The 16,060-nt window shown below is 34.0% G+C and overlaps 1 protein-coding gene across 1 annotated transcript in view; it reads right to left on the reverse strand.

Annotated features, from left to right (window-relative positions):
* Window positions 1-16,060, reverse strand: part of LOC107563883 (protein kinase C-binding protein NELL2-like) — a 60,801-nt gene that overhangs the window by 36,029 nt on the left and 8,712 nt on the right. The window contains exon 3 of the mRNA XM_016248851.1: window positions 1,130-1,280. Coding sequence (XP_016104337.1) covers window positions 1,130-1,280 — 151 coding nt within the window. The remainder of the gene's footprint in view (window positions 1-1,129; window positions 1,281-16,060) is intronic.

A 16,060-nucleotide genomic window follows, 5' to 3' on the forward strand; every position in this document is an offset into this window, starting at 1 on the left:
ACATAAATCACACATAAATTAATTTTATTACATTTTGATTTGGATACTATATACTATACTACTACATATTGTTTAGATATTATCAATGGCTACTTTTTTGTCTTTATCTGTTTTTTGTAAAAAAATGTTGTTGTTTTTTCTTGAAACATTGATTTAAAGTGTCAGTTATTGCATTATTATTTCAGTCAAACCTATAAAACCCCTTTGTTACCCCAAACTACATTTAAAAGCTTTATCAGTGGCATAAAAGTAACCAATGCAGCTACTTAATCATTTGCTACTCATTAACGCGTTAACGTCCCCTTTAAATAACGTGACGCTCTGCCCTCTATGACGCTGCTCCCATTAAGCGCTGTTGGAAGTGAATGAATTGATTCAGCATTTCGACACCTCCATAAGGATGCATTTAACTCGACAAAGCGGTCTAATAAAGGATGTATTGATCTCGTGAATTAGCGAATTTTACTATACAAATATTTTTTAATTGGATGTTAAAGTTTATATGGGAATATTACATGACACGCTGATCCTTTAACAATGCATCGCCGCAAAAAACGCACACCTTTTGTACAAATCTGCCACAAATATTTGGACAAATGTGCCACAAAAACTGCCTAAACAAAATACTGATTTTGTGCACTTTATTTACTGTACCAATATTTTAAATTGGCCTTTGAACTTAGCTTTATTGCATGGTAAAAAAAAAGTGTTACCTTACCAAAGCACTGACAGAGCCCACTGATCTAACGGCGTTGTTGAGCGCTCCAAATGCAAACTTTGCATGCAACAATCGGGCAGCACTTGACAGCACTCTGATCCAGTGGCATACAGGCCTCGTCAGATTGACAGTACTCTAGCCCAATAATGTTGGGGGATCCAGTGGGGGCGGCAGTCATATTTCAGGGTGACCGTGCCACTCTTTATCACAACCCTGCTAAAAGTGCCAGTACGTGCGCTCATTGGCGCCCCTTCAGCTGGTGGCGCCCTAGGTGACCGCCTAGCTCACCTATTCCTAGAAACGGCCCTGTGTGTGTGCGCGTGATTGTGTGTGTGCGTGCGTGAGTGAGTAAGTGAGGGAGTGTGTGTGAGAGTGAGTGTGTGTGTGTGTGTGTGTGTGTGTGTGTGTCACCTCTGTTCTCCATGATGAATGGACAGTATGACCCCAGAGTTGAGTTTCTCCTGTTTGAGCGTCAGTGCGATGGTGAACTCGCTCTTTCCTCTGAGTTTCTGCAGCATGCGGCCCGCTGCGTCGTCTGGGACCCTCACGCTCCGGGACGAGCCTGCGGAGAGGCAATCCATTAACATTTCACACGGACACAGAGACGATCACAGGACGAGTACGCTCCGCTCGTGTCTTCTAGTGAAGGTAGAGATGAACCGCAGCGTGTTCACCATCAGTTATGACCAAACAAATCAATCCATTAACATATATGAAAGCCTGGGGGAAAACACAACGTTCATGTTTGAGTGCATGAGCAGCGAGACTGCTGGACACTGCAGACGTTAGCTGGTCTGGTTTTACAGGGGTTTTGGGCTCTTTCCAGCTGGCTAAGACCGGTTTAAACCAGCTCAGACCAGCTCAGGCAGGTGTTCTCAGCAGGGATTCAAGGAAAACAACTGAAAATCTTAGAGATGCACAATTATATCAAAGCAGTAAAGTGTGGAAATGCTTCCAAGTCCTGTAGAAATTATTGTATTTATGAGTTGAATGCAAATGAACTACATCATGCACAAGAATAGGAAAATGAGAAAGTAAGTATTAAATATGAAACACAGTAATATATTCAAATAAATAAATGTCAAATACATAAATAAATATTAGACATTTATATGATTATATATTTACATAAAATATTACATTTTATATATATGAAGAGTTTATTTGCAAAAACAGATAACGCTGTTTTTTTTTTCATTTTCAAAAATCATGTTTTTTTTTTATGTTATCATGTTTTTATTGTTTTACTGTGTTAGCTAGCTGTATTTTATTTATTTATTTTTGTTATTTTTACTTAATCAAAACAACCCAACTCCCACCCCGCCAGTTTGATTGAGATTAATTGGAATGCACAATGAAAAAACATGATTTTTGAAAAGAGTTATCTGTTTTTGCAAATTAACTCTTCACATACATATGTATATATATACTTTCATATTTATCCCATATTACATATATCACACATTACATCAGTCAATCAGCTAATGTGCATCTTCTGAGCATCATTCGGTTGCATCCTATCCTATTTGTCTTTGCATAAAATGAAACCTAAAATTGTTTTATCTGTGTATTTTTTATGTGTCGACCCAAAATCACTTCCATAATTTCCCCACAAAGTCTTGAGGGCAACATAAGCAGCTCATTCCTGTCAGTTAACGGCAAAACGCTTTGAGATGGCGTTATCTGGTGCAGAGTGGTTTGAGTAATATTACGAGATGTGAATGTCTGCGTCGAGTCAAAGTGGATTATATGGATGTTGATGACAGCATCGGTTATTAATAATCTCCAGACTGACACACACACGACACGATGAGTGAATCTGAGCACGGAAAACGAGAGGTTTCTTACGCTTGATTCCTCCCAGCAAACAGCTCTTCCTCCTCCTCCTCCTCCTCCTCCTCCTCCTCCTCCTCCTCCGATCACATCAAAGCCAGTGACACAGTTACAGGACTCCTGCAGCAGCCAGTAATGAAGACACGTGGGCATCCTCCAAAAAAGCCAATCGATCAACCTCCAGCGACTGAGGAAAGACCAGTTAACAGATCCGGCTTCAGTCTGCCGTTTAATTAGTCACTGTCTCGTTTTCACTTCAGAACTGAACCGCGCTTCTCGCATTCTGTCCCTCATGAAAGGAAGTTTCGGGGAATTTCTGCAACCGCAACTCTTTTAATGCATCAATGTTTCAATTAATAGGGTAATACTTTATTTTAAGGTGTCCTTGCTACACGTTACATGTAATTACTATTATAATAACAATTATACAATGCATAATTACATGCAAGTAACTCTAATCCTAACCATATAGCAAGTACACATAGTTAATTCATATTACTCAGTACTTAAATGTATAATTACACTGTAACAAAGACACCTTAAAATAAAGTGGAAGCAAATATAGTTACATTATATATTTAATATTTACATAATTATATTTATGTAAAAATTAGTGCTGAGCAACGATTAATCGCGATTAATCGCATCCACAATAAGAGTTTTTGTTTATATATGTGTGTGTATTGTGTTTATTTATTATGCATATGTAAAGACACACATATAGTATATATTTAATTATATATATATTTACATGCATATATTTATATTCATATAATTTATATTATAAATATATTTAATATATAAACATAATATATTTTTCTGAAATATATACATGCATGTGTGTGTGTTTATATATGCATAATAAATATACACAGTACACACACATATATTATGTAAACAAAAACTTTTATTTTGGATGCGATTAATCATTGCCCAGCACTAGTAAAAATATATATTTTTTACATTATATAATCACACACAATATATTTGCATAAATATATAATTATAATTTATATAATTAATTATAATATAATTTTTGTTACATACATTTCCCAAATAATTTTGGGATGTGATTCATTATATGTTTACATTATATATTGTCAAAAATGTATTTTAAGATTGGCATTTTCATTTGTATTTTATATTGCATTTTCAGGTCCCCTAAAGTAAATTTTGTAATATTTTTGGCATATGAAGTTTAACTGAATATTTGAAAAATTATATATATATATATTATATAAGAGCAAAAACCTTTTCCTTTCCCATGTGGCAAAATATTGAAAAAAATAAAAAAGTTATATATATAATTTTTTTTTTTCTCTCATATTTTTCCATATGGGAAAGGAAAATGTTTTTGCTCTTTCATAGCTCTGAAGATCTCAATTACGTTTAATTTAAGCATCAGCAGATGTTTCTTCTAAAAGTCCTCATTAGAAACAAAAACAGACCCAAATGAGTCACTAGTCGTCATCCATCCAAGAAAAATAATTTTCTGAAATATTAATCAAAATTAAGTGAGTTTTTGCTGAAAATAAGAAGAAAAAAAATACCTGCCATTTGGGGTCAGAAAAATAAACATAATTCAAAGGGGGAAAAAGTTTATTTTCTGACCCCAATGGAAGACATTTTTCTAAACAAAATTTTGATTCTTTTTTCAAAAAATAAGACTTAATATCTTCGGTCATTTTGGTTCTCGGGTAAATGTTTCTTGATTGAAGAATGTTTAGATATTTGTACTGGAAAAGTCAAAATCATCTTTAGAAGCTCGTTCTAGAGGAGAAACAGGTGCGCTTGCAGAAGCATCTGAGAAGCCTGAGACTCCAGCAAGTCTCCTTTTAATCTCGTTAGATGTCATTTGTGAATTTCTTTCATGCAAAGCCCTGTCAAAGGCAGAATTTGTTGCGAGAGTTCTTTTGCAGGACATGAACGTCACTTACAGGAAATGTTGAGTGTCCGCCTGCAGCGAAACCATTTGGAAACATACTCCAAACAGAAATGTGGCCAGATATAAACAAATTACTAGCGTTTTTTAAGCAGCAGTCCATCCAAAAATGAAAATCCCTGACTCACTCCCACATCGCTCCGAACCCACTTCACTTTCTTTCTTTAGTGGAGAACAAAAGAAGAGACATTGGCATGTTTAACTGAATTAGACCTTGAATGGCTTGTTATAAATTGAGAAGTCATGATGGCTATTTTGTCCGTTTCATGACTCAAGTGTTTTTTAATGTGAAGCTGTTTTTGTATTTTTGTCAGATACATCATTCAGTCATATGAATTATCTTATCTTTTGATTTGTATCCAATAAGATTCAAATAAACAAGGAAATAATCTAAAATCATTTCATTTCTAGAAAATCTATGTTGTGATTCATACAATTTTTATTTTTTTTACTGCCAACCTTAATTTAGCAAAAATAGACACGTTTATTTAATTTACTTTATTTACATTTATGCATTCAACCAAAAAAAAAAAATGTAGATTTGAAATTTAGCCAGGATAAATATATATATATGCCATTTAGCCTGATTTTTAAAGATATATTAAAGATATGTACATTAAGATAATGATTCATTTGTCATTTGTAAAAAATAATAATAATAATAATAATAATAAAAAATCAATAAAAAATAAACATAATAATAATAATAGTCACATGTTTATTTAGTTTAATTTTAGAGTGTAAAATAAATATTTTAAATAGAAAATAAATATTTTTAGCATTTAGCCAGAATTTTTCTTAAAAGATCGATATGTTAAGATAATAATTAATTTGTAAATATATATATATATATATTAATCATTATCTTAATATATTTCTCCTAAACAATCTAGCTAAATGGCAAATGCCAAATACCAAAAAAACTAAAACAAAAAAGCCTAATGCATAAATGTAATTTTAATTTATTTTATATATATATATACTGTATATATATATATATATATATATATATGCATTTAACCAGATTGTTTTTTAAAGATTATAAAATTATTAATGTTAATACATTAAAAAAAATATATATATATATAAATTAAAATTACATTTATGCATTTATGCTTTTTTTTGTTTATTTGTTTTGGTATTTGGCATTTAGCTAGATTTTTAGGAGAAATATGTTAAGATAATGATTAATTTGTAAAACTAGTCACATGTAAAAAAAATTTGGATTTAAACAATTTTTTACAGATACATTAAGATAATGAATACATGATGAAGATAATGCTTATATGAAGCTCTGAAGTCCATCCTGAGACATCTTCAAACAGAGGAGCTGCAGGATGATGATGATGATGATGATGATTTGAAGCGGAGTGAGTGAAAGTGGCGTGTTTGAGTCGCGGCGGTTGCCCTTTGATTCCCAGCAGGACTGTGCGTCCCGCTCCAGAAAGCCTCTCAGGCCTGATGAAAGGCTCTCGGTGGGAAGAGCTTTGATGGTCGGGATCTCCTCGGCTGTCTGACCCAAGCGTCTCCATGGAAACAGCTCTTCCGTCCGGCTCGCCCCGCAGGCGGACGCCCCATGAGTCCCAATGCAGCTCATCCTCCATCGACCAGGAGACGCTGCAGCGAGCAGACGCTGCCCACAACAAAGCCAGGCCGCGATTTCACAAAAATTAACTCACTCGCTCTCATTAATATCTTTTTAAATGTTATTACGGAGGTCGAATAGGCTATGGTCAAAGCATCACATTATGCAAATACACTTGAATTTTATTTTTTAATTAATTAATTTTTTGGAAGATTACTGTAGTACGTTTAGTACCATTTCAGTCTTTCTACTTCAAAATTTGCTCTGTCTTTGTAATCAGAGTCTCCGAGCTATTGACTAATTTACTGTCAATTTCTGATTAAAAATTGTTTGCACACCAAAGTTTTTTCAGTGCATGTAAACGTTACCCAAAACCTCACTGAATGCATTGCAGACGTGCGGCTAGAGTTTCCTTCAGACGTCTGTGCCATTAAACCACATGCAATGAATGCATTAAGAATCCGTACAACTGCACTATTATTGCTGCGTAGGGCTGTCAAAAAAAAATTTGAATTTCGAATATTCATCGAATTAAAAAAAAAAATCCAGTTGCATTCGAATTTAAAGTCTGCGTCAGCCATCAGGCAGCTTATCAGCGGCGCACGAGATGCGATGACGATGTATGTGTCATTGATTGCATTTGAATGCTTTTGTTAGCCTGTCCAGTTGAAGCCACTAGATGCGGCGCTGCTACGTTGTTCATTCAATATATTGCTGAAAACGAGAGCATCAGTGCATGAAGATGTTGTTTACGTCAAAACCGAATCCAAGCCATTCACACAGAACGCATATTTATCACACTTTCTAGAAGGACATCTATCAGCGTTGCACTCGCGTCTCGCACAAGAGAGCCGCATGTTTAGAAAGCCATGTAAAATTAAGCAAGTTCAACTTTTAAAAAAACATGTCTCAAGACGTTATGGCGGTTTTCCCCATCCCACTGCATCTCATGTTTTTAAATGAAGAAAGTGCTACTCTTTGTGATTGGTTTTCGGTCCTTTGTATTAAACTAGCCGATACATACATGCATGGTGCTGGTTTTTTTTCTAATTGTTTAAGCAACTTTATTAATTATATATGGTTTATAAACATTATTTTAAACATTATGCACTTTTTTTCAAAGATAGTCGTGTTATTTTATTACGCTTTGAAGAAACGTGCAAACAGAGGAGCTGCAGGATGATGATGATGATGATGATGATTTGAAGCGGAGTGAGTGAAAGTGGCGTGTTTGAGTCGCGGCGGTTGCCCTTTGATTCCCAGCAGGACTGTGCGTCCCGCTCCAGAAAGCCTCTCAGGCCTGATGAAAGGCTCTCGGTGGGAAGAGCTTTGATGGTCGGGATCTCCTCGGCTGTCTGACCCAAGCGTCTCCATGGAAACAGCTCTTCCGTCCGGCTCGCCCCGCAGGCGGACGCCCCATGAGTCCCAATGCAGCTCATCCTCCATCGACCAGGAGACGCTGCAGCGAGCAGACGCTGCCCACAACAAAGCCAGGCCGCGATTTCACAAAAATTAACTCACTCGCTCTCATTAATATCTTTTTAAATGTTATTACGGAGGTCGAATAGGCTATGGTCAAAGCATCACATTATGCAAATACACTTGAATTTTATTTTTTAATTAATTAATTTTTTGGAAGATTACTGTAGTACGTTTAGTACCATTTCAGTCTTTCTACTTCAAAATTTGCTCTGTCTTTGTAATCAGAGTCTCCGAGCTATTGACTAATTTACTGTCAATTTCTGATTAAAAATTGTTTGCACACCAAAGTTTTTTCAGTGCATGTAAACGTTACCCAAAACCTCACTGAATGCATTGCAGACGTGCGGCTAGAGTTTCCTTCAGACGTCTGTGCCATTAAACCACATGCAATGAATGCATTAAGAATCCGTACAACTGCACTATTATTGCTGCGTAGGGCTGTCAAAAAAAAATTTGAATTTCGAATATTCATCGAATTAAAAAAAAAAATCCAGTTGCATTCGAATTTAAAGTCTGCGTCAGCCATCAGGCAGCTTATCAGCGGCGCACGAGATGCGATGACGATGTATGTGTCATTGATTGCATTTGAATGCTTTTGTTAGCCTGTCCAGTTGAAGCCACTAGATGCGGCGCTGCTACGTTGTTCATTCAATATATTGCTGAAAACGAGAGCATCAGTGTGGAGAAGATGTTGTTTACGTCAAAACTGAAACCAAGCCGTTCACACAGAACGTATATTTATCACATTTTCTAGAGGGACATCTATCAGCGTTGCACTCGCGTCTCGCACAAGAGAGCTGCATCTTTAGAAAGCCATGTTAAATTAATGCAAGTTCAACTTTTAAAAAAACATGTCTCAGGACATTATGGCGGTTTTCCCCATCCCACTGCATCTCATGTTTTTAAATGAAGAAAGTGCTACTCTTTGTGATTGGTTTTCGGTCCTTTGTATTAAACTAGCCGATACATACATGCATGGTGCTGGTTTTTTTTCTAATTGTTTAAGCAACTTTATTAATTATATATGGTTTATAAACATTATTTTAAACATTATGCACTTTTTTTCAAAGATAGTCGTGTTATTTTATTACGCTTTGAAGAAACGTGCAAAATATTTTGCTCGATGCGCCCTCTTGTGGCTTCAGGAAAGAGGCGTTTAATTCACGCCCACGTGTAGAAATCGAATATTCAAGCTGTTTATTCATTTTCTACCCCTGAACGAAAAACGAAAATTTTAACTGAATTCTCGTTTTTTACTTTTTGGGGGGGGGGGAATGTAAAAGGAGCCGTTTTTTTTTTTTTTTTTTTTTTCTACTTTCAATATTAAATCAAAAAGTGAATGAACGAATGATGCACGGATTCTGAAATTCACTCCAGTTTGATTCTTTCATCTATTTTTAGACACATGGGATGATTTTCTGTGTTTATGAGTCTCAGCCAGGTGTGTGTTTTGCCTCTGAGGAGAGCAGTGAGATTTATCTGGAGCCGTTTACCCCGCGGTGAAAACCAGCATCCGTCTTCCTTCATCGGAGCCCAATTCTTTGTTCTACAGCATCGGATCTGTCCCGAGGACGAGATTAGACCACAAACGCCTCCCCGGAGAGACGCCTCCCATGCACCAGGATGAGAAAAACGCTGTTTTAGCTTTCTCAGGATTTTCCTGGAGGGTCTTTGATGAAGCAGAGCCAGAGCAGAGATCGCTTTCGTCCAAAAGCAGCTTTGTCAAATATCAGGATAAGTGCATTAAATTAACGCTCTTCCTGTTTATCCCGTTTTAATGAGTCCGACTCAGCGTTTACATAACGCCCCATCTGCTAACATCTGCTCCGTTTCTGGAAGCAGCTCAGATGTGATATGTTTAAACTTATGTGAAAATAGCTGAAAATATTTCATTTGAATCACAGCCATGAAATATGATTTGCTATCACTAGTCTGATTGGACAAAACTGTGATCCGCCCCCAAGTGCAGGATGATGTCATCAATATTTTTGGTGCATTTCTTCAAGAGAAAAAGTACATTTTAATTGTGTAAAACTTATATCTATCTATAAGTTTTGGCAGTACAATAAAGGCCACAAAACTAATTTAAATCATGTGGTTATTGTTACTATTAAAAATCATTTTTAGTCTTTGAAGTAGTCAAAATTTATTAAAATTGAAGTACTAAATTGACCTAAAACTGAAATAAAAATTAATTAAAGCTATATAGAAATATTTAAAAAAACTTTTTAATTTTAATTTTAGTTAAATGATACACTAAAAAAACATACTTTTTAATTTTAGTTAAAAGATAAACTAAAATCGTTAAGCATAAAAACAATAAAAATTACAAAAACACACATACTTTTTAATTTTAGTTCAAATACAAACTAAAAAAAACTTTAAAAAAAAGAATAAAAATTACAAAAACACACATCATTTCTAATTTTAGTTAAAAACTTTAAACAAAAAAATAATAAAAATGACAAAACGCATACTTTTTTATTTTATTTAAAAGATAAAAGATAAAGTAAAAAAACAAAAAATGCTTTTTTCTTTTAATTTTAGTTGAAAATGCAACAAATTACTAAAACTAACTCAAATTAAAATGAAATGTCAAAATTCAATCCAATAAAAAAAATGATATAAAAACGATACTAGTACATCAATGATACTAAAATAACACTGGGCGGAGGGTGAAGGGAAATACGTTTCAGAGGTTTTTGATGAAAAATAAATGTAATTTTTATTTCTTTAGGATTACATGCACTGATGAGCGTTTCACATTAATTACTCAGAGGGATATAAGTAAATAAATGAAGATAAATTCAGTTTTAATTTAGGGACATTATCTGAATATCTTCATATTTCATTTACAAGTGAATGATCAGCAGAAAAGCTCATCAAAGACATTCAGATCTCACACATCTCAACATCTGCATGCGTTCAATAATCCAGATTTGATGTTTATGATGTTATGGGTTTGGATCGACATGAGGTGAGTAATTTTCATTTTGGGGGAATTATTCCTGAAATTCAACTTCGTCTGGTCTTGCATGAGTGGGTTTTGGTTACTGGTGTCCAGTTCAGGAGTTCAGCTTGACCCGCACAGCCCTTTTATTCTAGCTGAGATCTAGCTGAGTGATATTTGCATCCATTAATCATGAAGGCAGACCATCCTTCTGGAGCATCTGACGCTGGATGTCAGCGCTGTCACTCGTGTCCAGGCAGGAACGAATCCCAGCGCTAGTCAAGGGCACCTTCAATTCATCCGGGACGCTTTGTGACCCCTTCTCTCTTCTCTCTCTCTCTCTCTCTCTCTCTGACAGCTGTGCGGCTCAGAGATTCTGAACAGGGTGAAAGATACACAAGGATCGCAGGAATGGTGCTCACACACGAGATCCCTGGAGCTTCACTTCTCTGGAACGATTCTGGACACAACTGAGCTATTGTGGCAGATGTTCATGCCTTTGACAATAACTCTTCCTGTATGTAACTACTGATTCATTTGTGTCTATTTTTAGAATTTTAGGAGAAACATCTGAGTAAAGATTGATACTTTGTATCGCCTTCTTTCATTTAGGGACCCTTTTCATCATCCAATCAATTCCATGGTTAAAATTAGGCCCCGCCCACATTTTTTCTCATTAAATATCCTGCTCACGTCACATTATGGATTGTAAACCATTTTATTTTGTTCCCAAATTTAGCGTTTTCTGGATTTGTGTATCTGGATTCCAATTTGAATAGTTAATTCAACTGTAATCATTAAAAAGCATGTTGATAATAATCAATGAATTCATAAAACCTTTTACTTTTTGAAATGCATCCAAATGTTTCTTCTTTTACAAGAAAACATTGCATGTTTTTATTTATTTATTAAATATGATGTCATCAATATTTTTGGTGCATTTCTTCAAGAGAAAAAGTACATTTTAATTGTGTAAAACTTATATCTATCTATAAGTTTTGGCAGTACAATAAAGGCCACAAAACTAATTTAAATCATGTGGTTATTGTTACTATTAAAAATCATTTTTAGTCTTTGAAGTAGTCAAAATTTATTAAAATTGAAGTACTAAATTGACCTAAAACTGAAATAAAAATTAATTAAAGCTATATAGAAATATTTTAAAAAACTTTTTAATTTTAATTTTAGTTAAATGATACACTAAAAAAACATACTTTTTAATTTTAGTTAAAAGATAAACTAAAATCGTTAAGCATAAAAACAATAAAAATTACAAAAACACACATACTTTTTAATTTTAGTTCAAATATAAACTAAAAAAACTAAACAAAAAAAACTGTAATTACAAAAACACATACTTTTTCATTTTAGTTCAAATACAAACTAAAAAAAAACTTTAAAAAAAAGAATAAAAATTACAAAAACACACATCATTTCTAATTTTAGTTAAAAACTTTAAACAAAAAAATAATAAAAATGACAAAACGCATACTTTTTTATTTTATTTAAAAGATAAAAGATAAAGTAAAAAAACAAAAAATGCTTTTTTCTTTTAATTTTAGTTGAAAATGCAACAAATTACTAAAACTAACTCCAATTAAAATGAAATGTCAAAATTCAATCCAATAAAAAAAATGATATCATTTTTTTATTAAATAAAATGCTGCAAAGCAGATGGGTATTTATTTATTTATTTATATTGTTAATTATAAATACTAATTTCTGCCTTAATTTCTTCAAGTTAAACCAAACTTTTATTTTGGTGATTTGTATATTTGAATTTTTTTATTAAATAAAATGCTGCAAAGCAGATGGGTATTTATTTATATTGTTAATTATAAATACTAATTTCTGCCTTAATTTCTTCAAGTTAAACCAAACTTTTATTTTGGTGATTTGTATATTTGACCTTTAAGTGTTTCTCATTCATTGTGACAACAGTTATTTCCCATGTAATTCCCTATGAAATCTGTTTTATTCCCAAAATGTTCCCAAACTCTTTTTTGTTTTATTTTTTTAATCCCAATTTTAATGGGTAAATTACATTTTAATAATCAGAAAGCATGTCTAATCAATTGCGTTCATAAAACTTTAACAGTTTAAGAAATCTTTTGAAATTAAATGAATAAGTAACAGTTTCCTTACAACATAACATTGCAGTTTTATTTATTTATTTATGTTTGTCTGTCTGTCAAATAAAGTGCTTTAAATATTTTCACACTTATAAATAAGAATATAATTCTGTCTTAATTTCTTCAAGTTAAACCAAACTTTTATTTTGGCAATTTGTAGTGAAGACCGTTTTCCAGCTGAAATGCCTATAATCCATAATAACGTTTCCTCCAGTGATAAGTCACCTTGTCTGAATCAGGAGAGAAATTTGCACAGATCAAGCACCGTTTACAAGCCGTTTACAAACAGATCAAAACAGCTCTAAACAAATATGTGGCTGGATTTTGATGTGAGAGACAACAGGAGATGAACATTTTCAATGGAGGAAGTGTTATTATGGATTATGGACTTATATTTTAGTTAAAAACGTCTTGATGGATTTGTTTCAGCTTTTGTCTTCTCCAGATGTTAACTGATGGACTGGAGTGCTGTGGATTACTTCTGGATTATTGTGATGTTTTTATCAGCTGTTTGGACTCTCATTCTGACGGCACCCATTCACTGCAGAGCATCCGTTGCTGAGACACTGATGCAATGCTATATTTCTCCAAATCTGATGAAGAAACAAACTCATCTACTTCTTGGATGGCCCGAGAAAATTTCATCAAATTTTATTTTGTGGCTATAAATCAGCTTTAATCAGTTTAATATTGTTTGCCTTGAGCATCCAGTATACAAACTCAAACACCCCGCTCAGACTCATCTATGGAACCGTTTGTGGTCCAAATCTCGTCTCAGACTCGCTCCACCTGCATGAATGCCCTGCTGTCCCAATTAGAAGGGAAAGCTTCAGCCCGCGGCTCTCTGGTTTTACCCTGTTGGTCTCCATGGCCTTCCCACTGTCACTTAGAGCATATCTCACCACCACTCCGACAAGAAACACTCCATTTAATGCCTGTAATGATGCCACTATGAACTATGTGTGTGTGTGAGTGAGAGAGAGAGAGAGTTTGCATTGCGTAGGTGCGCACACAAATATCTGATATGATTTACAGCAACAGTAGAGAGCCAGTGAGAGTATTTATGTATGCATGCATTACAAAGGAGAAAGGAAGAGTAAATGACAATGAGACAAAGAGGGAGTGTGTCTGCAGAGAAATAATGAGGAAAAGCCAGCTGATTAATTCACATCATCTGTCTTGCATTTACATCTGGCCCACGGGCACAATAATCTCAGTCTAATGAGCTCAGGTGAGCCCAGATGCATGAGCCACATGAAGAAATCTATGATCAGAAGATCTAGAATCAAGAATGTGAGCTCAGATCTGAATTGAATGTGAATTGCTGTGCGACTCAAACTGAAAACATGTTCGCAACACATTTTACTTTCGTAATGTGACATATAAATGAGGGACACATGATTTTATCCATGAGGAACTGATTAGATGGTAAAAATGTTTACCAAAAAAATCTGAAATCAGTGTAATCAAGAATGTGAATTCAGATCTGAATTGAAAGTGAATTACTCTGGCTCAAAGTGAAAACATGTTTGCAACGCATTTGATGCATATCTGAGGGGAACTTAATTTTATCAGTGAGGAATTGATTCGATGGTGAAAAAAGCAATGAAATCTAAAATCAGTGGATCTAGAGTCAAAAATGTGAATTCAAATCTAAACTGAATTCAAATTGCTGTGTGACAAAGTGAAAACGTTGTGTAAATGACTTCTCATTACTTCAGACTTATGTGCCTCTAGAAGCTTGCGTTCTGTAAGTGAACGACGCTTTATTGTGCCATCTCAGAGAGGCACAAAATCAATTTCACTGACTTTTACATTAAATGTTCCCTCCTGGTGGAATGACCTGCCCAACTCAGTCCCAGCAGCTGAGTCCTTAACCATCTTCAAGAATCGGCTAAAAACACATCTTTTGCATCTTTATTTGACCCTCTAACTCTAGCACTCTCCATTCTAATTATATTCTTCAATTCTATTCTCTTTAAAAAAATGCCCCTTTTAGACTTGCACTCCATTCATTTACCAACTACTTGTTTTCTTAAAAAAAACTAACACTAGCTTCTCTATTCTTTTTATATTCTATCTATTTGTTTTCTTTTTATTTATTATACAATTAACAAAGAAGGCCTCTAACACTAGCTTGCACTATTCCTTTTCTATTATATCTGTTTTCTTTTTATTTATTATATGATTTAAAAAAAAACTTCATATCTGAGGGGAACTTAATTTTATCAGTGAGGAATTGATTCGATGGTGAAAAAAGCAATGAAATCTAAAATCAGTGGATCTAGAGTCAAAAATGTGAATTCAAATCTAAACTGAATTCAAATTGCTGTGTGACAAAGTGAAAACGTTGTGTAAATGACTTCTCATTACTTCAGACTTATGTGCCTCTAGAAGCTTGCGTTCTGTAAGTGAACGACGCTTTATTGTGCCATCTCAGAGAGGCACAAAATCAATTTCACTGACTTTTACATTAAATGTTCCCTCCTGGTGGAATGACCTGCCCAACTCAGTCCCAGCAGCTGAGTCCTATGTGACACATACCTGAGGGAACCTTGATTTTATCCATGTGGAAATGATTAGATGGTTAAAATTTTAAGAAATCTAAAATCAGAGGATCTAAAGTCAAGAATGTAAATTCAAATCTAAATTAAATGTGAATTGCTGAGTAACTTGCAGTGAAAACATTTTCACAATGCATTTGAAGCATATCTGAGGGAAACCATTTTATTCATGAGGAATTTTATTAGATGTTAAATATAATAAGAAATCTAAAATTGGAAGATCTAAAATCAAGAATTTGAATTCAAATCTGAATTTGATTGAACTGAATGTGAATTGCATCTTAAAAGTGAATGTGACACATATTACAGGAGGGGGGAACTTGATTTTATCCATGAAGAATTGATTGGGTGGTGAAAAGGTGGTGAAAAATAATATATAAAATATATAAGATATTATTTTAATGCCAAATTATGAAGATTGTTTTATAATAAAGTGCACTAATGAATGAATCAGTCATAATGAGACCAGAAACATGAGTTCTGAATTAATTTTGATTTTATCGTGACTAAAGAAAGGCTTGAAAGTGAAAGAGCAATTTCAGTGCAACTAGTGGCAGCAAATGGAATTGCATTCTGACCGATTTTTGCACTTTCCTTTGGTGTTGCTATCAGTGTTGGGGAAAGTTACTTTTAAAAGTAATGCATTAAAATATTGCGTTACTTCCTAAAAAAGCAGCTAATTATGTTACTTAGTTACTTTTTATGGAAAGTAATGTGTTACGTTACTTTTGCGATACTTTTTCAAATCTGGGCAGGGCTTGCTTGTTTGTTTTTAATATAAAAAAGTTCTATTTTTGGCAAACGTAAAAGCCCTTTAACACCAAAAGTGAAATGAATAAGCCTCAAGCTGAAGG

This window comes from Sinocyclocheilus grahami, unplaced genomic scaffold, assembly GCF_001515645.1.
Source record: "Sinocyclocheilus grahami isolate Dianchi unplaced genomic scaffold, SAMN03320097.WGS_v1.1 scaffold895.1, whole genome shotgun sequence".
NCBI classification, from domain to species: Eukaryota; Metazoa; Chordata; class Actinopteri; order Cypriniformes; family Cyprinidae; genus Sinocyclocheilus; species Sinocyclocheilus grahami.